This window comes from Nipponia nippon, unplaced genomic scaffold (assembly GCF_047370975.1).
Source record: "Nipponia nippon isolate SJK-2023a ecotype South Korea unplaced genomic scaffold, ASM4737097v1 scaffold_3, whole genome shotgun sequence".
NCBI classification, from domain to species: Eukaryota; Metazoa; Chordata; class Aves; order Pelecaniformes; family Threskiornithidae; genus Nipponia; species Nipponia nippon.
Window position 1 is genome coordinate 121,661,537 of NW_028262347.1, and position 23,997 is coordinate 121,685,533.

Below are 23,997 nucleotides of genomic sequence, written 5' to 3' on the forward strand. Positions count from 1 at the left end.
TGCCTAATTAAGAACTGCTAAGCTTTTAGGTCAAATGCGTTTGACATTAAAAGGCATGAATAATCACAGTGGTTTTAATGGGGCTGCACATGTTCATATGCACATGCTTATATGTTTGTGTGGCCTGGGCTTTTCGGAAATCTGTTGAGTCTTCCATTCAGATAAGTATTTCAGTCTGGATAAATCCATTTGGCTTCATTGTCAAATTATAAATTCTAGACATTGGCTTCACTTCATTTGTATTAAAAAAAAATAATATAAAGAAATATTTTTTAGAAAATAAGCCCCCCAAATCTGAGAAAATGGAAATTATATGGAAGGAAATGGAACAAAAGAATAGTGAGAGATACTCTAAGGCAATCATTTTAGCTATCAAAGTGGGTAGAAGAAAGTGAGCAAAGCTTCTAATTAAATGCTAATTGTCTTGTCTCATGTGTGCTGCATGGTATAGTTGGAGTTTCAGATTACATGCTAATTATAATCAACAATGCTTCCGCTTTTCAGATCTCTTAAAAATAATAATTTTTTTCCCTTGACAGTCTTGCTCCTGTGGCATTGAGAAATTTTTGAGTGATTCCAGGGCTGTTTCTCAGTGCGAATATTTCTACCCCTCCCAGATACTACTATGAGTATTATCCTGTAACCTAACACTGCTTTTGTACAGATACAGCCCAACTACTGAGTCAGCCGATACATCCAGCTCTCATCTGTTGCATGCGCTGCTTATAACTGCTGCCATTTTCGTGTTGGACAGACCAGAAATAAGCAGTAATTATTAGCAGAAAATTCTGATGTAATCTTGCAGCTATTTGTAGGAGGAGTTGGAGGACATCACTTAGTAAGTCTGCCGTATGTCTTTATAAAAGATAATTATCTTACTTCATGGGATATCCTGGGCATTTGGAGATTTTGAATGTATAGAGATAACCAGAGCCTAAGATTTTGGAGGGGAGATAATGTCTTAGAGGAGATACCTAGGAGAGGAGATAGTGTCTAATTATGCTGGAAACTCCTGAGAGCAATGAGACGAAATAAACTGCATTTAGCAAGCCATGTTATTCCTTTTGTTTCTAGTTGAAGTATTCCCATGTGTGTTCTGCCTTAAATCAGTAAGGTTAAATGCGTGTTGTCCCAAAAGTCAGTTTGGATTGCAATTGCAAAGCCGCTACTGGCCCTGCAAGGCAGATGGAAGATCCCTGCCGGCTGTGCCAGCAGAGGACAGTGCCGGTACGTCTCCTGCCCGTCTCCTGCCCATGAGCGTGCTTGCACGCTCGCTCACTGATCGCTCTCTGGGGTCATTAAGCTGCCCCATAAACATTCGTGATGCACCTCCCTGGGCTACGTGGAGATAAATGAAATACAGAAAGGCAGTTGCTAAACACTGGATGCTGTTGTCTGGTATTTCGTGCTTTGTCCTGCAATGCTGCATCCAGGAGGTGGTTTGAATCTCGTCGTTTCAGTTTTGTTTCTGCTTTCACTAGGAAGAAGCTTGTATCTGATATCAGGAGGTTGTCTATCTTCCTTGGCTCCTTATTACCATTAAAACATATGGTGCTAGGAATTTAAATGTGAGAAGCCTGCTATTATAGCATTCTCTTCACTTAGATGTTTTGCTATTAATACCTCCCACGTGTCAGGTACTGAGAGTTTGTGGCTGTTCCTCTTCAGTGGTTGTTTGACAAAATACATAGACTTGTGGAATTACAGTGCTTGTACTCTGTGGTGCTATTTTTTATTATAAAAAAATCTGGAGCATTGTAAACTCACACTGCACTCTTTGAAACTTTTTTTTTAAACAGAACAGGTAAGAGATTACCGTTAGGGTTGGTTTGTTTTTAAAGAACAAAACATTTTAATGATGGTTACCATCTTCCTGCTACAAGCTCTACTTTTGAAAAGCTGCCCAAATCTAGAAGAATTTTAGCACATACTCTTATTGTAATGTAAATGCTAGTGTGCCATTCATTAGGACTTACCTATAAAGGAAATGAAATTGTGCAAGTGGTTTAATGAATTAACTCATGGAAGCAGAGTAAAATGCAGCACTAGGACAAATTAATGGTGTTTTTAATTTTTAAATTAAGGTGTCAGTGAACAAAGTCTTTGCTTATATTTGGGTGCAGGAAGGTATGCTCTGTTTTCCATTTTGCTGTGTTTTATCTGTCTGCCTCTGTATCTGCTCACTACTGGGTGACCATGGATTGGAAAGAATTCCCTCCAGTGTAATTAGGAGATTAGAAGTAGAGAAGCAGTAAAGATTTGCATTTTTATTAGGGTTTAGATTTAGGGTTCTTCATAAATCTTCCTGCCGTAGGCTTTTCCTCTGTAACTAAAATGTGCAAACAGCCCAGTAAGCTGGGCTGTTGTGTCACCCCTTGTTCATGAGCATACAGGGGGTTTATGTATCTTTTTGTCTTAAGTGATGCCATGGTAGTCCTTCTTAATTAAGAACGGTGTGATAAACACTAAGAAATAGAAATTACTTCATTTCTCAACAGCTTTTAAAATCTATTTGTGTACATTAAAGGAAACTGGTATCAGCATTACCCACTGTTGAAAAATGCATTTTCTGTGATAAGATAACACAATAGAGGAAAGTCATCTGTGCTCTGAAAGCGCTCTGAAACTTTGTTAATATTCTGGCCCCTGGGGCAGAATCTTCAGCAAATTGATAAGGCTGAAATGTTTCAGGCAAATGAATTTGCCTGAAATGTGTCATAGGCTCATTGTGGAAAATCAGTGAAAATTAGTGCACCTTCTGCTTTCTCTCTGTATATTCTATTAATACCTCATAGAAACGTATTGAGCAGAATGGGAGTGGCCCTTGTAAATGAGAAGAGATCTCATTTACTTACGCAAAAATCATTTCATGGCATGTATTTAATGGCTTTTTTTTGATTCTGTTGCAGAATTGGAATATGGCAACTCATATGAAATAGAATATATGGAGAAAATAGGCTCCTCTGTGCCTGTAAGTTCTCACTTCCATTTCCATTCATTTGCATTCCCTTGTCATAATATGCTATCCTGATAATGCCATCAGCCTCACTACCCCTTAATTTAATTATAATCTACCTGCAGCAGATTTGCAAAACCAGTTCCTTTAAGTTGGCATAACTGGGGTAAATTTCATGTGCTTTGTTTTCCTATATCCTGTAGAGCTTGTTCCATTTTATTGTTTTATTTTTAAGCTAGCGGCATACTAGTTCTTTCTGGAGATTAAAAGCAAATCAGCATTTCCAGCAGCGTAGAGTACAAAGCTGTCTACATCAACTATTGAACGATTTTAAGAAACTGAGAGTAAAACTTTGAAGAAGATGGAGGGAATCAGGAGAAAATACAGAATGAATGTGAAATATGGAATGCAATACTATACATTATCAGTCATTTTGCCTTATTTCTATTTAATTCATGGATTTGATAGATTGACGAGATCCAATGGGGGTATATCCACAGGGGAAGTTAGAAAAATCAAGCATGTATGTCAGGTGCTTAAACTGATGAGAATAACATTGGTTTCAATGAATATTTTAGTAACACTTTCAGTCAAGGGATGCCTCCTGCCTGACAGGACCAGAAATCTGATTAACCCCAAAGTGGCAGAAGAAGAGCCATTACAAAGAGTGAAATGTTTAGGTTTTGTTCTTTAATGGTTTCTTCCTTAAAGGGATCATCTCAGTATTAGTATAGACTACATTACAGTCTTATATTATTAGTTATCTGTCAAGTCATTTGGTCACTTAAAGCTTCAGTCACCTGAATTAGCTTTAATGGAGAACAGTTGAGTTGCTTAACGAGTCTTTCTTTCCCTGTTGCCAGCAGGATGATAGCACCCCGAAGAAACAATCTTTATACCTAATGTTTGATGCACAGCATGAGAGCCCAGTCAAATCACCTCCCATGAGACTCTCTGATTCCACAACACCATGCTCAGGGTATGTCACTGCAAGCAAATTCAGCAATGGAAAAGGATGTCAGGGAAATGGGTTACCATCATAGCACATACACAGGCAATTCTTCCTCTCTCTGCCTCTGCATTGCCGAGTAGTTTGTTTAAAAATAGATTCCCATCTGTGTACACATATGATAGAGAATAGAGGGCAAAGATACAGAAGTTTTATAATGGGAAAGAATAAGGACATATATTTCTCCTTCATATTCTTACTAAATAGAGTCGCAGTGGCAACTGTTTCACTAGACTGTGGCTTCCTACTTACAGTTTTTTTCTCACATACAGAGGTCATTTTCACGTCAATCTAGAAATCTCCTAATTGCAACTTTTCACTTGGCCTTTCCTAGATCGATTTTCTGAACAAGGAGTCTATTTCATAAGAACAGGATGTGGGGGTTGTATTTACTTCCAAAAATTTTGCTTGTTAAGGACATCTGTTCTTGTTAGTAAAAGTTTTTTTCTTGGGAGAGATGTAGGTCACAATGAGAAAGGTGTAAAAAGGCAAGTGAGAAATATTTAAGGAATGTGCATAACATTTCTGGTAGAACTGGCTTTATTTAGATGACTCTGGTGCATTGCTTTGAAAGGCTATTGCAAAGTGTTATGAGATATAATGATATAAAGTTGACTTGAAACAACGTGTCTGTGTATATATATATATATATATATATGCACACATACATGAAAGTAATGAAGAGGACTTCCTTAGCTGTTACCAGAAGCAGAATTGCAAGGGCCTTGTGCTCCACCCTGAAAGCATGTACACAATCTTTTTGCAGGTCAAGTTTTGAAGACCCTGAAACCCAGCAATCCTCTGGAATGAAAATACAACATCCGGCTGCCCGAGTCCTAGCTGCCAGCCAAGAGGCACACTTACAGTCACCTGACAAATCAAAGCAGAAAGACCTAGAGCCCATGACCCTAGGAACAACTCCAGAGGCTATTGAAATAGTAAGTAATCTATAATAAGAGTTTAGGAATCATTTTCCTTTAGAAATTTCTCATTTCATAGGTAGCAAAGGTGGATCTTGAAAGTAGAGTGAAACTCAAGCTGAAACTTAAAGATCTTGGTAGCAGCATGTGGTAGGACCTAAATGAGGGAGGTGGATTGATGGAACTGATGGAATTCAGAGGAACTTTCTGAATTCCTAACATAGCTTAACATGTTCTTGTGATAACTTATTCCAAGTTGATACTTTGAAGTCCTTTTTTTCTCACACAGGCCTTTTTACACTGTGCTTTAACCCAATATTTGAAGAAATATTTTACATATAAAATAAGGGGGTTTATGTAAACATAGAGACATGATTTGTTCTGTTGCATGTACTGTGAAATTTCAAAATTTTGTTGGTACAGAACAGGTCCCCTTTCACATTTTAGTATAAGCTGTTAACTGTGTTGTTGTCATCTGATACTGATAATGTAAAATTCACTTTTTTGATCGTTAGAACTCATTCCAGCTTCCAGTTAAATCACTTTTTTCAGTGGCTTCTCTGGATTGGATTTGAATTAGTGATGAGCCCTTCCTTGCTTCCAGCCTGCGCTGCATACAGATTTTAGAGCATTGGCTCTCAAATTCATAAAGGTTCCCTCAAGGCCTCCACTTTTCAAGGCAAACTTGTTTCACAAATGCCTACAGCACTAGGCATGCTAAGCTATATGACAATATATTTACTGAGGAGTCAAAATAAGAAGCAGCTCACTTTAATACTATGCTTAATTTATATTAATAATGCTGTTGATACCATCTCACAAAACATTTTTTATGAGCTTGAATACTGTTCTCACTGCAGGGAGTCTTGGGTACTCAAATCCCAGAGGTCTTGTTTTTGTCATTCTAATTCTGTCCATCCTCATATTGTGTATTTATCCTGATTGTATTATAATTGTGAACATAACTTAGTTTATCCCCAGTAAGCAGCAAAAGACTTTGTAAAGACTGCAAAAAGAGTCTTGCTGATGTTCCCCTCAGTTTTTGTGGTCTTCAAAGCTTTTGAAGACTGCCTTAGAGATGCCTGAACAGAACATAAGCTATTGTATGAACAAAACCTATGGTAACTGTTTGAAAACTATTGTGGAAGTATCAAGAGTGGGCTGTGGTCCATGGTTTGAGAGCCATTGCTTTAGAGGTCCTAATATTACTTACTTCCTGTTAGTCTTGGAAAATTTACTCAGCTTTTAAATTAGGAAGAATTGTTCTTGGTGTTCGTCTCTTTCATGAATCATGTATTCAAAAGTAATCTTCAGGGGGGCATGAAATTACTAGGAATCAAAGAAACACAAGGGGTAATGGCTTTGAACTGAAAGAGGGGAGATTTAGATTAGATAGAAGGAAGAAACTCTTCGCTAAGAGGGTGGTGAGGCACTAGAAGAGGTTGCCCAGAGAAGCTGTGGATGCCCCCTCCCTGGAAGTGTCCAAGGCCAGGCTGGATGGGGCTTTGAGCAGCCTGGTCTAGTGGAAGGTGTCCCTGCCCATGGCAGGGGGGTTGGAACCAGATGATCTTTAAGGTCCCTTCCAACCCAAACCACTCTGATTCTGTGATTTGCAGACAGGTATGTTGCTTTTGGCCTGAACTACTTGGACAAAATCTCTGTTGCTTATTCTATATCCTCCTTACCCTTCAGACTTCTCCTGAAGACTCCTTTGTCTCTGCTGATGCTCTTCTCAATAGGATATCTAAGAAAACCTCAATATGTGATCAGCCTGAATATCTAGATCCTGACTTAGCAGAAAAGAACCCCCCAGTATTTGCTCAGAAACTTCAGGTTTGTAGCAGAAATATAAATGTCGCTTTTCTTTAAGTTTGTCTATACACAGGGAGAGAATGCTTTGCTTCATCTGAAAGGGGTGGGGGAAGGCTTGGAGGCGTGGTGGGAAAGAAGCAAAATAATGATTTGATTCTTTCCAAAGTAACTTTGGCCTTTCAGGAACTTAAGGAACAGAGATATTTTAATTTAATTCATATAATACATAAAGATAAACTTAAATTTCTTCAACACTTTCAGCTATCCTATACCACTGATGTATATATTTTGCAGAAGTCTTTATAAAGCAAATGTTTTAAGCTTGACCACAGGACTTGATGTGTGGAGAGTTGTCTTGACACCTGGCCTTAGTAGGTCTGTATGCATAGATTTATTTTCGGAGATTTTGGCCCTAATTCTGCTGAAATGAAAATTACGCTTTGTTTTTCTGGTAATCTATCTAATGTGTAATTTGGCAAGGCTTCTTCTAGGAAAAGCAAATTTATCTGCGCAGCAGTTCTGTATGTCAGGACATATTTTCTAGAATATTTATAGTGAAACTTTAAAACAGCAACGGTTGAATTGAAAGCAGCAGCTGGCATAAATTCACATAAAATGAAAACAAAAGGAGAGGAGTCTGTGAAAAACAGCTTTAGCTTCGGGAAACATTTCTTTTACCCAAAGTGGTGTTCATATTTACCGCCTAATAAAAATTGTTTGTCTATACAGCTACCTCAAAACGAACCAAAAACGGGAGTTTCGTACCAATGTTCTAGTCATGAAAGGAATATGGGATGTGTTTGTCACCCAGGAATTGTCAGAGTTATACATTAAAATATAACATTCCATTTTTGAATGTGTTAAACATTTTTGCTATGTTCTTAATACATTTTTTTCTGTGGATTGCTCACAACCAAACACTTGACAGGAGGAGTTAGAGTTTGCTGCAATGAGGATAGAAGCACTGAAGTTAGCCAGGCAGATTACCCTGTCTTCTTTCTGCTCCGAGGTATCCGTTTCGTGCCTGCCGTGTGTGTGTGAGTGTGCACAGACTAAGAAACCAAGTGCTGCTTTTTCTTTAACAAGGTAACTAAGGCTCTCAGAGTGCAGTGCTAAGCTGTGTGCACCTACCTCAGTGTGACACGGAAGAGCATGCTGAAAGCCGTACCGCACACGGAAATGCTGTCGCCCGCTCCACTTACAGAGTACTGCTACATCCAAAGTAACAAAAGGCAAATTTGAAGGCTAGAAGCAGGCACATACTTTTCCCAGGAGACAAATTCTGCAATCAGGTGGCCATTTGTCTTCTGTCTACAGCAAGATTTGGCCTAAAATGTTTGATGGCAAAACAATACCAAACCTACTTCTGATAAAGATGCTATAGATTTTGACTGTAGGGGCATTTTGCCTTTTTTTGGTATTTTCAGCTTGAAATCAGACACCTTGACCCTGAAAGTTCAGCAGTGAGAAGTTCAATCAACCCTGCCTTCAGGCTTCTGTAAAAAGGGACTACAGCAGGCTTGGAAGGGCTGTAGAGCTCCCAAGGAAAAAAGGCCTCCCAACACAATGTGTCTCTATTCATGAAGATCTAAAGCTTTTTTTTTGTTGCTACTTCTATGTTGTGCTGGCTAGTGCCTCCTCGGAGTGATGCTTTGCACTGCTCTAGGGATGCACGTGGTCCTTGCTGTGTTTGGAGCGGGACAGAAAAGCTCACTGATGCACTGGGTTTGGTAGTTAGCCAGTTGTGCAGCCAATTTATGATGCCCTTCGTGGTGCTTTTAACAAAAAAGTCAAGGCAAAAATGTTAGTGGCTTTCTTGGGAGGTGGTATCAGCTGAAGGGGATGCCGATGGGATGGCAGTGTCTTGCTGCAGTGAGACATTTTGTTCCAGATGAGGAGAATGTGCCTCTGACGTTCTTCTCCGGTGATCTTTCTCTTCTTATACCGTTCATTAATAAGTCAGCGCAAAGTCTTTTGCCTGGTTCTATATCATCTTGAGTTCACCGCATCGTAACTGAATCGTATGTGAAACATGCACAGTTTACAAGTTTCATAACAATTATACCTGAAAGCACAATTCAGTTACGATGCAGTGCGAACCATTTGAGCTGGTTATAGGGTAGAATTTCCTGGTGCTCTGAAGATCAGTCGTAGAGTAGCTAGTTCATAAAAGTAAAGATTTTTCTTAGATTAACTGTACTTTTTTTAAAAGATAATGATCATATTTGATTTACTTCGCTTGCTTTAAATAGCCCATGAGCCAGCTGTTTCCATGGTGCACATAAACTTATTGAAGTCAACTCATTCTGTGCAGATTTATGGGTGTTTTAAAGTATATGGCTAGAATCTTTCATTTAATCAAGAGAAATGTGCCGTTGTCTTCATTAGAAACCAAGATTAACCTGCTAATTAAAGGAGTGAAAAAATAAATAGCATTTTCCTGCTTGAGTTCTAGCCTGTGTGTGACTGTGTCCCCTTGCTCCGGTGCCCTGAGTGGCAGAAGAGGGTGAGGTGGGATCCTCTCTAGATCCTCTCTACCTCCTTGTTCTCTCTCTACCTCCTTGTCCTCCCAGCGCTTTGCTGCAACATGCAGCAGGCAGGCTCTCCAGCACTGGGAAACACTTGAGATGAAACATGTAATAATACCTAGATGCTCTTCACAGGTTATGCAAAAAACTTCTCTTAGACATCTGCATTTTTGCTACTGGCCAGCAATTCAGAAACTCACAAATTGTGCTATTTCAGACTTAAGAGAATAGGTTGGTATGTTGGTGAATTCTTGTGTATTACCCAGGGAAGATTCTGAGCTGCAAAAATGTTATAGTATGTACTTGATTACGTGGAGTTATATTTTAAAGATGCTTTTTAACATCATTACAGCATTTTCTTTTATGTAGAACAAGTTTATGAACTCCTTAGAAATGGGGAATGGTTTTCATGTGAATTTTTAGAAAATGCCATTAATATGTGTAACAAAGATAGCAAAAACGATAAGCAGAGACGAGGAGAGAAAGAAAAGCAAAACTGCGCCCTCTGACAGAGAACCGGCAGCATTTTGACATTCACAAAGCCCCATGTTGTTCCAGTCATAGGAGTGCTTTTAGCTGAATACTGCGGGTGTCACGTTAGGCTGGGAAGGACTTTTGTCCTTGCATGACTTCACTATTTCAGTGGGAGGTTGCTGATGTTAAATTAGCCTATGATGACAACCCTTGTGACCTACAGTGACTGGTGGCCTGGATTAAGTATAATAGGATCCACCAGACCACTGCAGTGACTTAAATTCGGATGCTAACTGGCAGAATTCCTTTCTGGTTGGCTGGCCTCAGTTCTTTTCTTAATGTTGTATAATTACATTTAACATTTGCTAAACCATTACAGGATGAGGTAACAAGAACAGGATGCTAAATAAAAACACAAGCCCTTGTTATGGCAAGTTAGGTCACGTAAAATAATGATTAAATACAAGCGTTTTCTGCTAGTACTAGGACTGCGAATAAAGATGTGCAGTTTGTTGTTCTCAGACAGAGGGAAAGTTATTTGGCCACTCCCAAACCTCTTGTCACAGAGTTCAACAACAGCAGGACTAGCCATCTATTTTTACATTGCCAGAGATTTCTATCTTCCAGCATTGAGATGAATTAATTCTTCTCTGTTAAACAGTCTCCATTAGGATCTGCTAATCTGCTGTGGCCATTTTTTAATAGGTGCAACTTGAACAGAAAGCCAAGAGGGTTTGTGTCTGCCACCCTACAGATGCTGAGGCGATGTAGAGTTGAGGGTTGAAATAAGATCCATGGAAAGGAGAGAAACTGTAAGGAAAGGCATCGGCACAAATGGGATTAGTGCATCGCAGCTTTGGGGGCTCTCCTGGTAGTGAAGGAGGAATATTTCCTTCAAAAAGGGATACCTTTTTTTCTAGTAAAACTTTACAAGCAGAGAACTTATGCTTGGATTTTACTTGCTTTTCAATATATTTGCAAGCACAAATAGGTCTCGTTTTGCCTCCATTGACCTGTCTGCACACACCTCAATTAGTTAAAAGAGTAGATCATTTGATACGCACCCAAGCAGTATTTGAACGCTTGTAAAGGGCAAGCTAATTTTCAGCCGGGCTAAATACCTATTCCCCTAAAGAGTATGATAAAAACTAGTTTTCGTTTTCATTGCAGTGCCTTTCTCTATTTTCTTCCACTTGGACCTTCTTGAAGCGAAGTAACTGCAGCTGGTTAATCAATGTGCATTTATTCCCTTTCTGGTCAGATATCTGGTTTCTGTGAAAGATGCTGGGAAAACAAGAGGAAGCGCCCTGGGCTCTCAAATATTTACACTAAGATTGCAGTGACCTACATTTAGTAGTAATTCCCCTGCAGACTAATCTTTCTGTGCGAGGTTCAGTGACTTATAAATCCCTATGCTTATTATTACCCCAATTAACTGCTTACCTTCTCAGCAGTTAGGTGTTGAACTTAAAGCATTGACAGAGTTATTTTGGGTAATACCATCATGCTGTTGGTCAGGCTATATTATTTTCTTAGGATAGGAATATTTGGAGGCAGCAAATAAGAGTTACTGAATTGTACGTCAGTTTGGAGATGTGTAAAATTGGCTTTTGAAATAAAACCACGAGGACTTTTACTGGTTGCTGCTGCCAAAGAGAGAACCCAGCAGCCCAGCTGGGACTCGTGTGAAGTGTTTCCAGAGTTAGGACAATACTGGTTGGACCAGTCCTGCAAGCATTTCTGCTCAATGGTTAAATTCCAAGAGTTTTTACAACAGTTTTTGGAAATTTTAAGTTGTTTTGCATGTCATTATTACTATTCTTTTGTACAATTTACTCAAATGCAAGAGAGAACCAGAGAAAACATAATTATACTAGTGAGGTGTTGAGCACTATATAAAAAAATACGCATAAGTATGTATTAAATGCTTCAAATGTTCTTTTTTCATTAAAAATTTTCATCATCCCGGCAGTTACTTGGTCATGTTTTTATATGAGCTTGAGGAAATTTCTGTTTCTCTTGCCACAATTAATATTTTCCAGCAATCTCTGTATGAGATCCAGCAAATTAAGCTGCAGGAGGCTTTTGAAATATGATACATACAGTTCACCAGATTGATCTTCAGGATGGCCTTTCTTTTGAGGGCAGCTTTGATGATCTAATGGCCCTTTTTTATCTCTCGATTTTTCTTGCCTTGTGTTTAAGGAGGAACTAAAGTACTTTTTTTTGAAGTGAGGATACTGAGTTCAGCCAGCAGTAATCTTATTTATTGGATGTTTTACCTTTACTGAGATCTGTGGACAGCACCATGTGTTTTTGTATTTATGCATTTATATTGATGTCTGAACTTGTGTCCCAGATGTATTTTTCCCTGCAGAGTTGTTGTATATTGGGAGATACTTTCAAGAATATAGGCTATGTAATTTTGATAGATCTTGTGATGCTTTTTGCTCAGGTAGGAGAATCCACTGGATTTGAGGTCGCACCTTATGTGGGAACTGATCATTATTTTGTGTGTTCGTGGTTAAATGTAGCAAAAAAGAGAAGGGATGGCCTGCTCCATAAATGAAATAATAGTCAACTGACTCCCTTGTTTAAAAATAAACAGAAAATACAGAGGAAATTAGTGAGAGTCTCTTATATAAATAAAGATGCAGTATGGTGTTTTATAAGTACTGTTTAGCTTATTCTTGTTCTAATTAAATTTTCTTGCCTAGTCTTTTAACGTTGCCAGTGTGGTTTCTTCATGTTGTCTACAGATGTGATACCCAGACCATCTAGTCCTATGTTTCTCTCAAGTGAGCATTGTATGTAATTTTTAATACAGCTTCTTCAATAAGGAGTGACGTGAGAACTCAGAAGGGATTGCAACAAAATTAACAGTGGGTTTGGATTCTGCCTGTTATTCTAGGCTATGTGAGAAGAACTGTGAGCAAGTGAACGATGTATGGGATAGCATCTGACAAAGTTTCCTTTAACTGTGTTGAACCAAGAGCATGCGGTGTTGCAATTAATGAGGTCTGTTTGTGTGCGCGTTGCAGAGAGGAGGACTGAGCCTTGATTCAGACATTATCTATTCACTTTCACATTCCTGCGCTTCACGCAATAGAATGTGACTCTGCTATTTTATTTAAAAAAAGCAACAAAGACAACTAAAAGAACCCAACCTTCTTTTACAATAAAATAAAATCTTTTCCTCTCTTTTGTGTAAAAAGCTCATTAAAAAAATCTTGATTACTACTCGTAATTATTGTAGGTAAAGCCTAAAGACTAAGGTGCTGCATTAGTGAATTTGAAGGAACAGAATATATGGCTTTATGCATAAAGGTAACAAGTAAACTGGAAAAATATGTTATCCCTTTTTCAGCAGCAAGGAAGGGCTGTACCAGAAAAGCTGTACGTGAATATCCACTTCCATCAGCGGATGGAAAAAGGCATTGATCAACCTGACTTCCCTCCCCACCCGTACAAACTGCGGGCCGTGGTCCAGCCCTCTCTGTGGCTACGTGCGGCATCATCATAGAGACAATCTGAATTGTCATGAGAGCCCACTGAAAAATTCTGCTGCTGAATCTGCAGGTTAAATTTAAAAAAAAAATCATTCCATATTTTAAAATGCAGTTTTGATTAGCAAGTGTCGTGTGTATACATACACAGTGAGAGAGGGATTTCTGGGCATTTCTGTCCTCACCGCTGAAGTCAGTGTGTTTGAATGATCTGCACCACGTGAAGAATCTTCTTAGGTCACAGAAATTCAAGGAGTTTCAGCCATACTCAGATACAAGATCTTTCCTATGAAACTTCTTTTGGTGGAAGGATTTCATATAAAGAGAAGGAGAAAGGAAAACACTTAATAAGTGCAAGAGCCCATCCCTGGTCAGGGCTAAGCCTGTCTTCCCCCCTGGTGCTCCCGAGGTGGGGCTCCCCTGAGACGGCTCTGGGCAATGCGGGGACCAGAGCGGGTCCTCAGCCCGTGGAGGGGAGCTGCTCTGGCTCTGTCTTGCAGAACTTTCCCGAGGACGATGTGGCCCGCGCCTGTGCAGCGGGTGGGTCGTGAGGGTCCCAGCACTGCAGGGGCGGAGGGGGTCCCCTGTCTCCGCTCTGGAGCCTGGAAGCATAGCAGAGCTCATAGAGCTGCCTCTTACCGCTAACTTGCTCCCCTGTTTGGTTTCTATGAGGGTTTCCTGTTTTAAAAAAAAAGTTTATTTTAATTTTTTGTGACGTTTTGATTCTCCACCCTGTTCTAGTCCCGTGTTGTAAGGAAGCAGTGTTTTGGTGATAGCTGTGGTTTCTGTACTGTCTGCCCCTCTCCTCCCCATCCCCAGTAATCCTGATTCCTTTGGCCAGTTCCCTGCATATCTAAGAGGAGTGAAACATTAAACCCCAGCAGTAGGGACGTGGTCACTTCCACCCCCAAAATTATTTTGTGACCCACCAGCAGCTGAGAGAAGGAACATTTTGTTTCCCAGACAGCCAGAGGCAGTACCCAGCCAGGCGGCCAGCACGTGCCGGCGAGGTGCAAAGCATAGGTAGGAGACACAGGGACGTATAGCTGTGGTGGTTCATCTGCTGCAGAGCGGGCTCAGGGGGTTGCTACGGATGGTGTCTAAAAATGTGGTGTTCCTTTATTTAGTATCTTCCTAACTGTCTTTTATAATCTCCTTGGTTTTAACGTGCCGTAACTTGGATTGTTTTTATCTAGAGTTGTTTGCAAGACATCTCATGCATCCCAGTGTCGCACACCTCTTTTTTGCTCTCTTCCTCATTTCACATGCTGCTCTCCTCCTGCGTTCATCTGGGCCACTGACGGGAGCAAAATTGGCAGCTGCAGATAAAACCTCACTTAACTTACTAATCGCATGCTAAATACCAGTGGGGCAGCGTCACTTGAATATTCACACTTTTAATGTAATACCGTTTATGATAGGTACAGTATATTGGCAGGTCAGACCACAGAAAGTGAGCTGTCCTCTTGCTTCTGGTTTCTTGAACTATTTTTATGGAAGCAGAATTCCCCTTAACAAGCTCTCTGCCTCCAATTCTAATTTCCTCTGCTGATGTGCATTTCTTGTGGATGTTTTGATGAAATTTCTGCATCAGAAAGTAGTAAATTTTCTAATCTAGGACCTTAAAATATTGGTGGCAAAGTGCTGTCTTTATTTTCTCTCTGTAAGTGTAATATAGCTCTCTTCGTGCTTACTATGGATCTCAAATATATATTTTATGATTGCTAAATTCAAAGTTCCTTGTCAGTGTTATTGCTGTTATAATTTAGTAGTGCACAGGATTCTCGTCCTAGCGCAGGACCCTGGTGCCTAGCACTACACCCAGAAAACATATGAGCTAAACACATATTTAATGGTTCATTTCTTTGTATTTAAAAAAACAAACACACAGAGAGAACCTGCTATCCCAGCAGATGTTTCCATCTCTAAAAGTGCACTGTACTCCCGGATCGGCACCTCGGATGCAGAAAGCACCACGGGTCTTCTCTACCCCCAGCAAGACTTAGACTCTGCACTACGACTCGCCAGAGCAGAGGTAATTTTCTTCAGAATTTGGAAAAGGAAATATCTGCCCCTTGTGGTTTCCTTCTTTCCTGTTTTCTCCCAAATGATTCATATTATGAACACTTGTTCTATTCTTGAAACCATCCTCTGCCATGCTAAAGCCACAGTAGAGGCTACCAAAGCAGAAGGCGCTACACTGTAAGTTTTACTTTTTTTGACATAGGTGAAAAGCAGATGTTATATGAAAATAAATCTTTATTGTTTTTAACCTCAAGTGTACTCTGTGCATCATGACAGTGCTATATAATTATATAAAAATTGTAAGATGCTAGAAATAGGAATAAAATTATGTATTTTACAAAGCTACATATAAGATCAGTCTGGCTAATAATAACAATTAAAAATGGGTACGGTCTAGTGCTAGAGTATTCCAAACTTTATGATAGGTTGTGCGAAGGAAGGTGGCACAAGGGAACACAGTCCTTTGGGTATAAAATTTCATGGACAGTCAGCCCTAAATATGCGTGCAGAAGCAGTAGAACCCCCTTAGAGGACAAACCAGGGGACCATGTTCCAAACCCATGTACAGAAGTATTTCAGGTTTGGCACCAGGTCAAATCAGACATGGTGTAGTGTAATACAGTATTTCTTGAGAAGTGTCCTTGTTATAACCAGGAATGAAACATGAAACAAGAACATTGCATCTACTTTCCTAAGTTAGTTTTTCAAGACTTGAGTATGATTTCACATCCGGACTTTTTTAATTGCACCTTGCAGTCTGAAAAAGAAAAAATTCACAGAGGATGCTTATATTTGAACGCATTATGCACTTGAAAACTATCCCGCTGTTAATTAGGATTTGATATTAAATCAAATATTGTAGAGTTATTTATTTTCCTCTTTAATGAATCACTTGGGTTTACTTTTTTTTTTTCCATTCACTTGCTTTGTGTCAGATTGTGGCCAAGGAAAGAGAAGTATCTGAGTGGAAAGAGAAATATGAAGAAAGCAGAAGGGAAGTGATGGAAATGAGGTAGGTTATGAACTTGTCACTAATCACACTGACAGAGAGTCTCATTTCAGCCTGTCGACAGTACACAGAGTACTATGATTGTACAACTGTTTTGGTTAGCTGAATTTGTTTTGTTATTTTTAACTGCAGGCTTTGAATTGATCCTAAACTGATACTTTGTCTTTGCTCTGTGTGGTGGGCACCGCTGTTCTGGGTAATCATTGAAAACTTCTATGTTGCTACTCTCTTTTGCATCCTCAAAATACTGAGATAAGAGGGGTCTCAATCTAGGTTAATGTAGGGGGAGAATTTCCTCCAGTTTGTGCTGTGAATTCTCACGTGGATTGCATAGTGATGTTTCTGTTGCCTGCCTGAATGAGTCTGCCTGCAGAGCTGGCAGAGGTATGCATGTGCTAATTTAAAATTCACTCTCCACGAATAGTTTTGCCAACAGAAGAAAGAATGTGAAGGTGTGCAGATAGGTATGAGCAGTACAGGCTCCCTCCAGGACATTAGTGTAAAACGTTTCTTTAACAATAGAAAACAAAAACCCAGTTGCCGGTAGCAAAATATTTCTTGCAGAGGAACTACTCTGGCCTCTCGAGTGTTGACTTTCGAGGAGATTATACACCCTTTTCTTTGAACTGAGCTGATGATTTTCTAATTACTGCACACACTTAAGCTTGATTTCAGTTAAGCAATAGTTTTCTTGGATTTTGCTGCTCCGTTTGAGAGCTGACAGAAGGATCCTGAGCTTTTGAGTTTATTCTAGTTGTATCTGTTCTATTCTATTTCTCCTTGCAAACCTGCCTCTGTTACATTAAACATCTGTGTACTGGAACATGACTGGTTTGACCTTCCTTCCCAGCCCAGGTCCTGCCATGTGCAAGGGCGACAACAAAATCACTGTAGTGGATGAGGTGAGCGGTGTTGCTCAAAGAATCACTATTGCTTCCCATTTAGTCAGTTGAAAGTTTCAGCCTTTCTTTTTTTACAGTGGTAATACCGTAAGAACGACATACAATGAGCTTGACCTGCGCATTGATCTGAATCTGAGAAAGTCATCAATTGCAAAAGAGAATGTATAAAAATATTTCATGGAGTCTTTAAAGCCTATTATTTTCTACCTTCAAACAGACAGAAAAACCAACCCCCGTCCTTAACTCATAAATAAAAGGAAACTGTCAGATTATTTTAGCATCCTTTTAAGTAATAATTTCTGCAGTCGCTTCTGAGGCTGAATTTTCTTCAAAATCACTTCTGTTCTAGCACCAGCTTCTTCCCAAAATTAAATGTCTCGGTGGTTTAAAGCTAAAGCCAAAGAGCTGTATCAAGTGGTGACCTGCATATTCAATTCCTGACTATATCCAGGAAAACTGTACTTAGGGGAGGAAGGGTAAAAGGGAACTGCGGTGCAGAACTCGGAAAACGCTAGCATGGGTGCCAGGAGTCGCACATGGCAGATTGGAATAGCGGCAGCGCAGGGCTTTGAGCCAAAGCATCTTAAGAGAAGCATCTGCAAAAGGCAAGGGCAGCCGCTTTATTTCTTTCAGAAAACCATCTCCCAGTGCCCAGCTGAGTTCTCTCACCTCTCTTGCGCTCTGCTTGGAAAGGAAACAAAACCCTGGCATAGACCTCAAATGCATAATGAGGCAAAACAGAAAGGAGCTGCTGCAAGCAGTCAAGCCAAGGAAGCAAAACAAGGAATGAACAAAGTCAGGAATTGTGTGAGGAACGTCTCAGCGTTCAGCACGCGCTCAAGTGTGGTACATGGTCTGTTCTCTCGAAACTGCCTGGGTGCACGCGCCTGCTGGCTGCAAACGGGCACGGACAGAGGTTGCTTGTTCCTTAATGAAAGGAGAGCAGGAGGTGACACAGAGCAGCTGGCACACTGTAGATCTGTACCTTCATCTTCCTCACAGTAATTTACTTGTGTGTCTACACCCTCAATAAAACTCGATTTGAAAAAAACACATTATCTAAGCCAAATTTCCCACAGGCACATCCCTAGAACACATGGGTGAAAAAAAAAACAACTGACTAATATTGTCACGAAATGATAAAATACGCATGTATGCACAAAGAAAGATTTCTCTTGGAAGATTAAATGTTGAAACAGTCCATGTGTGGTAAATTAGAGATGCAGCAGTTAGATATGACATGATGATAAGCAAGGAGTGAAGGGATTATCTAGAGTTACAAGCACAAAAGCATCACTTTCCACAGAAGAAGAAGCAGTGCTCCTTTACCCAAGTCCTGCATACTCTACCTGGAATATCCTGAGTTCAGCTAAGTTTCCAGAAAAATGTCAGACTGGGCAAAATTCCACTCCAGAGACCAGTGGCCAAGATGAGAAGTTGTAATAACTATTGAAGAGCTAAACCAGGGTGGGCTATACCATAATCCAAGGGTACAACCAGAGGCAGGCAAGAAATATTTAAATATGGTTATTTGGAGGTCTAATTGATTGTGCCTCAGTAAGGGAAGTCAAGCAGATGACCTCTGAGATCCTTTGTAGCCCTGGATTTTGGTGTTGTAACTTATGAAATTGCAGGAAGTCAATAAATAGATCGAATATCTAAAATACCAAAAGTTAAGCCTATGCAACATGTCAAGCTAGGGTTGAGATGTGCCATCACAGGGAGGAATGATGTGGCTAGCATCCTTTGGTTCTCCAGCCATAATGACCATTATTTAGGCTGCTTGACTGAAAGAGGCCTTTGACATGAATCTGGAACAAGACTTCACTTGACTGCCTTGCTTTCCAAATCTAATATTATTAAAATCAATGTGCCATTGCAGTATCCACTTCTATTGAACAGCTGCCACATGATTCATAAGGCTGGATAATGCAGAGAATGTGGTACCTACTTGAACTAGTCTAAGCTGGTAAAAACAACAAATAGGTAATGTAATTCCACTTTGCTGCCAACTTCCGTGGTGCAGCCTAGGCTGGGAAGTGTTGTAACAGTGTTTAATGTCATGTTCATTGCCCTGGGTCCTAGGCTTCATTTTCTAGGATGATAAAACTTCCTAAAGGTGCCTGGTGTTACAAGGACATGACGTGGCTTTAAAATCCTTATTGCTTACACCAGGCTTTTGAGGTAATCTTCTTTGGACATGAAACCAATCCCTTCTTTTTAGGGGAAAATCCTTGTGGCTATCTTTGCTCTCAAAAGTGTCATTTATGGTTAAAGAAAAAGAAAAAAGCCAGTTAAAACAAGAAGACTGAGAGCAGGGAAAGCAGCATCCGAGCAGATCCCAGTGGAGGCAGCAGCTGGAGGCACGGCGAGCCGTGCAGAGACAGGCTCTGGCCCCAGGACCGAAGATTTTTTCTACCCGAAGCCTGCGCGAGGTCAGCGGGGTGCGCAGCTGTAAACCCCCTGCTCTGCTGAGTTCTCTGCAGCACCAGGGCAAGTGAGACGCTACTGACCTTTGGGGCAAGTGGCCTTCTCAGGGGTTTCAGGGCTCTTTTTGTGATTCAGATTTGAGGCAGGCGGTACTGGAGTTACTACATGAGTTTTTTGGGAGCTCCGTGAGTTTCCTTTCCTTACTGACGTTTGTCTCAGGATTTTCCCACATCCTCTCTGTAACCTCACCAACTGCAGCACACTTCTCCAAAACGGAGCAAGTGAAAGTGAGCTAAGACTTCAAAAGAGATGTATTCAAATACCAGTGAGCTATTTGGAATATCCACTTCAGATGAAGTGTGGGGTAATTTTGTTTTTCGTAGACAGTCCTACGTGGCTCATGAGTCAAAGCACAGATCAAGCTAGTCTCATTTCATTAGCTTTATTTGGCTCTGGGAAGGGATGGATCATCTTTCTAAATCACATTTAATCTGCTTATTTTGGCTAACCTCTTTTCAAGAAGGAAATTCAAAGCCTACCGTGAGTATATGAGATCAAATAGTCTTAAAAGTAACATTTTGCCACCTCTGTTTCAAAACCAGATTTGGGAAATAGGACACGACGGATTTTGTGCTACAGAATTGAATATTTTGGTCTTGTTCTCTTAAGTGCTAATGGATCATTTAGTCACATTTGGAGAGTGGAAGATGAGATATATTTTGGATGAGGGCCAACTATACCCCTGTTAGGTTTACTTGCTACCAATTAGAATTTTACTTAACGGTTACATTAAAAATAAGCAAACACAAACACGGAGAAGAGGGGAGAAAGTAATGGAAAAATCAGAGTCTTTGTAACTCTTGAATTAGACCAGTGTGATTATGTTTATATTTAAATAATGATTGGTAATGTACTTTGGGCATGTTTCAAATAACAGAGTTTGTTTCAAAGCAATCCCTTTTCCCTCCCCCCACCTATACTGATTTACATGGAGAATTAAAAATCAGGTGCAATGTTTAAACAGCCAGTTTTCTTTGTTACTCAGGTGATAAAGAGCATATAAAAGTGTGAAGGGGTGCTGTATCTCTTTTAAAATACCATAATTCAGTTCTTGAGTAGCATTATTTTCTAAGTAAGCATTAGCAATTGTGATGTTTGCCAAAAGCTTTTCTTTTTTTTTCCCTCTTATAGGAAAATAGTTTCAGAATATGAGAAGACGATTGCTCAGATGATAGGTAGGTGTTTCTACTCTGAAAGACGCTATCCTCCACTCTGATTTTCTGAAGAGAGCCTAGAAACATGGTTGAAGTCTGTGAGCTTCATTGTGATGCTAGCTACATCTGCTGATGCTGCTGGGAATTGTGAATGCATCTGAGGACACCCGCGTGTGCTGCCAGTTTGTGATGAAAAGCTAGGCTTCCTTTTACAGAAAGCAGCCCCCGAGGCAGTCCAGGTAATACAGAAAGGTCAGGGCCCTTTCTTTTGCGTCAAAGCAAATTGTCCCATAGGAAACACTGAAATGCTTTGCCCAGAATTCATGGGTATCTCTGGGAGAGACTTTCAATGACCTAAAAACCCTTCAGTCATCCGCTCCCAGCTGTTTAATGGGAGATACCAAACTTAGCTCTTTACAACAACAGGGATTAGCTGTGCTAAGTGCATTGGTCAGACCAAAACCTAGATTAACTCCAATCCCAGCTGAGAGATTATGAGTGGCCAATCCATCCACCTCTCCAGTTATTTACTGACATAGGGGTCTCCTTCAAGGTCTAAATTATGACATGTTTTGCCTCACAATACTTAGAAAACGCCTTTGTTAACAGCATGCCCCGCAAATGAAAACCACTATGTGCAGTAGCATTTCAAAACCAAAGGTTGCAGGACTCGTGTCCTGGTCTGGCCCCTGGGATGTGATTTTAAAGCCTCCTCGTAAGATTTCCAAAGCTCTTTTTCTTAGTCTGGCTATAGAAAGCACCAGTGGCTTGTGCTGCCGTGTCCTGCTTCAGCTCAAGCTGTCTCCCAGAAAGGTGAACGGCTGAGCGGGGTCGTGGGTCTCTATGGCCAAAATTGTTGGGAAGAGCAGGAAAAGAAGCAGTGGCTGATGAGAAATCAGGACCAAGCTCATCTGGACAAGCTTGAGTAATGCAGCAGAGAACTGTGAAATATTGTTAAAAGCCATTAGGAGTGGCCTCAGAGTTACATCTGGGCTGTGAGATGCGGGAGAAAGGCTAGCCTAGCTAATGATGTCTGCGAGCAGGGAGGGTTATGAATCCAGCCTGTTTGCACTGTGTTTATTGAAAAATAAAAAGAAAAAATTATTCCTCTAACTCTCCTGAGAGAACTGTCACAGAGTACAGCGTGCCAGGAACACAACAGGCATACCTGCCTCTTTTTAACAGGGAAGGATTTTTATTACAGCTATCAACGTATCATGTTGTTTTGCCCCTTTTAAAATTGGCAGTCCCCTCATCTGCAGTCAGTATTGTGTGACACACCCCCCCCCCCCAAATTTTTTATTTCTTTTAAATTGTTGGGGTTTTTTTAATTAATGGTTGAGTTGTGTTTACGTACGTTTGTAGTGAATTTGCTTATTTTTACCCAAAGAGAGTGGGGGGAAGTAGTTCAATGTCTGGTGCTTTTGCTGCCTTCCCACATTTCTCAGCTGTTGGGAGACACCCCAGGTTCCTTTCAAGTGAAGGGAAAAATGGGCCTATAAATAAATTAATAATTTAATAATAATAATAACAACAACAATAATGAATAATATATTATAGTAATAATATGCCTGGCTTCTTCTCTATGGTGTTATGCCTCTGTTGCCTTTTGTATGTACAACTGAGCAAATTTGCCTGTCTTCTGACATAACGTCTGTCATTCTCATCATGCAAGTGTTAAAACAGGAGCGAAACAGAGTATGCAAAGAACTGAATTCATTTTGGTTTACACTGAATGTACTCTGGTATGGCTTCATCCCTGAACCTGGACATTCATATGGACAAACAGGACCTGTCCTTTTTTCCCAAGCATGTGCATATAGTTAGCAACAGGAGTTTCTTTTTAATAACAAATTCAAATTCTGTTCTTGAGAAACAGATTTAAAAAAAAAAAATCAAATTGTGAGACTCCAGTGCAACAAGAAGGTATAGAATAGGGGTCCTAAGGCAAAGGCACAGCCACGCATACATAGTAAATTCTGCAATTGCCATTTGCTCTTGTTGCAACAAAGTCAAGGATAATTAAAGAGTTGGGCCGTTGACCACTGAGGATACAGAAAGATTTTTAAACTTCAAATTCAGAGTATCAGTCAGAGTTTTTCAAGTGATCTCTGGCAAGTTTTTAAGAGCTATGGCTATAAATAATGTAATTTGCTGTCCATTTGCAAAGGAACTGAAACAACAGTGACACAGAAAGCATGTGTTAATTAGAGCAGCGTGCAAATTCTACAGCATGGTAATACGTTAAATGCGAGGCTTCCTCTCCCTGCATTTAATGTAAATTTTTGATCTAATTGTCCCACTTTCTCCTGTCATTTGTCGTAAATTACTGTCCCTTCCGATAAAGGAATTCGCTCATTCAGATGCCACGTTGTGGAGGAAAGTGATTGTCTGTGTGCTATTTGCGTATACTTCGCTGAACTCTTATCACAATAATGCCTTACTGCTAACGCGAAATATGCATTTTAACAAAAGAAATGCCTGTGCTGTTTCCGTTTATGATTTAACCCTTCTGAGCTATTTATACAGCCCTGTTAGGAGGGCATTACAAGTGAACCAATTTCACAATTCCCTTTAATGAATATGCAGTGTGGTTGGTAGGTCCTGCTCAGCTTTTTATAGGTTGTCATGTGAATGTATAATGAATATGGAAAATATTCCATATTAACAATATATGATTGTGTATGTTTGCCTATAAAGGCACTGAAAACATGCATTGCAAGCAGTAATTGCCTTTGATTTCAAGGGCTGTGGAATGTCTAGTATTTGCTGTCATATACATATAGAACCCGATATTACCTGACATAGCTTATGCAATTAGTTTCATGCCACACTCTGTACAGCCAGAGCTTGCAAGCTGTCAGCGTACAGATCCCTGTTAGTGTCTCTTTGCATATTTTTTTACTGGTGCTTTAACTCTTTTTTCCTTTTTTCTTACACTTGCCTCAGCCCCTAGCCCATTCTTGTTTATATTGAGGAGGGGGGAGAAAAAAGACCAGGCACTCCGGGCTAGCCTGCTGCTTGTGCTGCTGCTTTGCTGACTGTTGCCCAAGTTTTGCAGCTCACGACTGCGTGGCACTGGCAGCCGTATGGAACGGAGCCTGCGTAACCCCGTGTTCACTGCACCCCACCCTACACACACCGTGATCACAGCCATCCACAGTTCCCTTCCAAAATCCCTCTCATGGATGTCTTTTTATTGATGGATCTAT

At 40.2% G+C, this 23,997-nt stretch overlaps 1 protein-coding gene across 12 annotated transcripts in view; it reads left to right on the forward strand.

Annotated features, from left to right (window-relative positions):
- Positions 1-23,997, forward strand: part of TACC2 (transforming acidic coiled-coil containing protein 2) — a 151,196-nt gene that overhangs the window by 119,657 nt on the left and 7,542 nt on the right. For 7 of the 12 annotated variants that reach the window (XM_087765012.1, XM_087765016.1, XM_087765017.1 and 4 more), the window contains 8 exons: positions 2,910-2,971; positions 3,820-3,935; positions 4,732-4,903; positions 6,578-6,718; positions 7,626-7,706; positions 15,097-15,240; positions 16,166-16,242; positions 20,763-20,806. In XM_087765012.1, coding sequence (XP_087621138.1) covers positions 2,910-2,971; positions 3,820-3,935; positions 4,732-4,903; positions 6,578-6,718; positions 7,626-7,706; positions 15,097-15,240; positions 16,166-16,242; positions 20,763-20,806 — 837 coding nt within the window. The remainder of the gene's footprint in view (positions 1-2,909; positions 2,972-3,819; positions 3,936-4,731; positions 4,904-6,577; positions 6,719-7,625; positions 7,707-15,096; positions 15,241-16,165; positions 16,243-20,762; positions 20,807-23,997) is intronic. The other 5 variants (XM_087765020.1, XM_087765021.1, XM_087765023.1 and 2 more) reach the window with 3 other exon arrangements.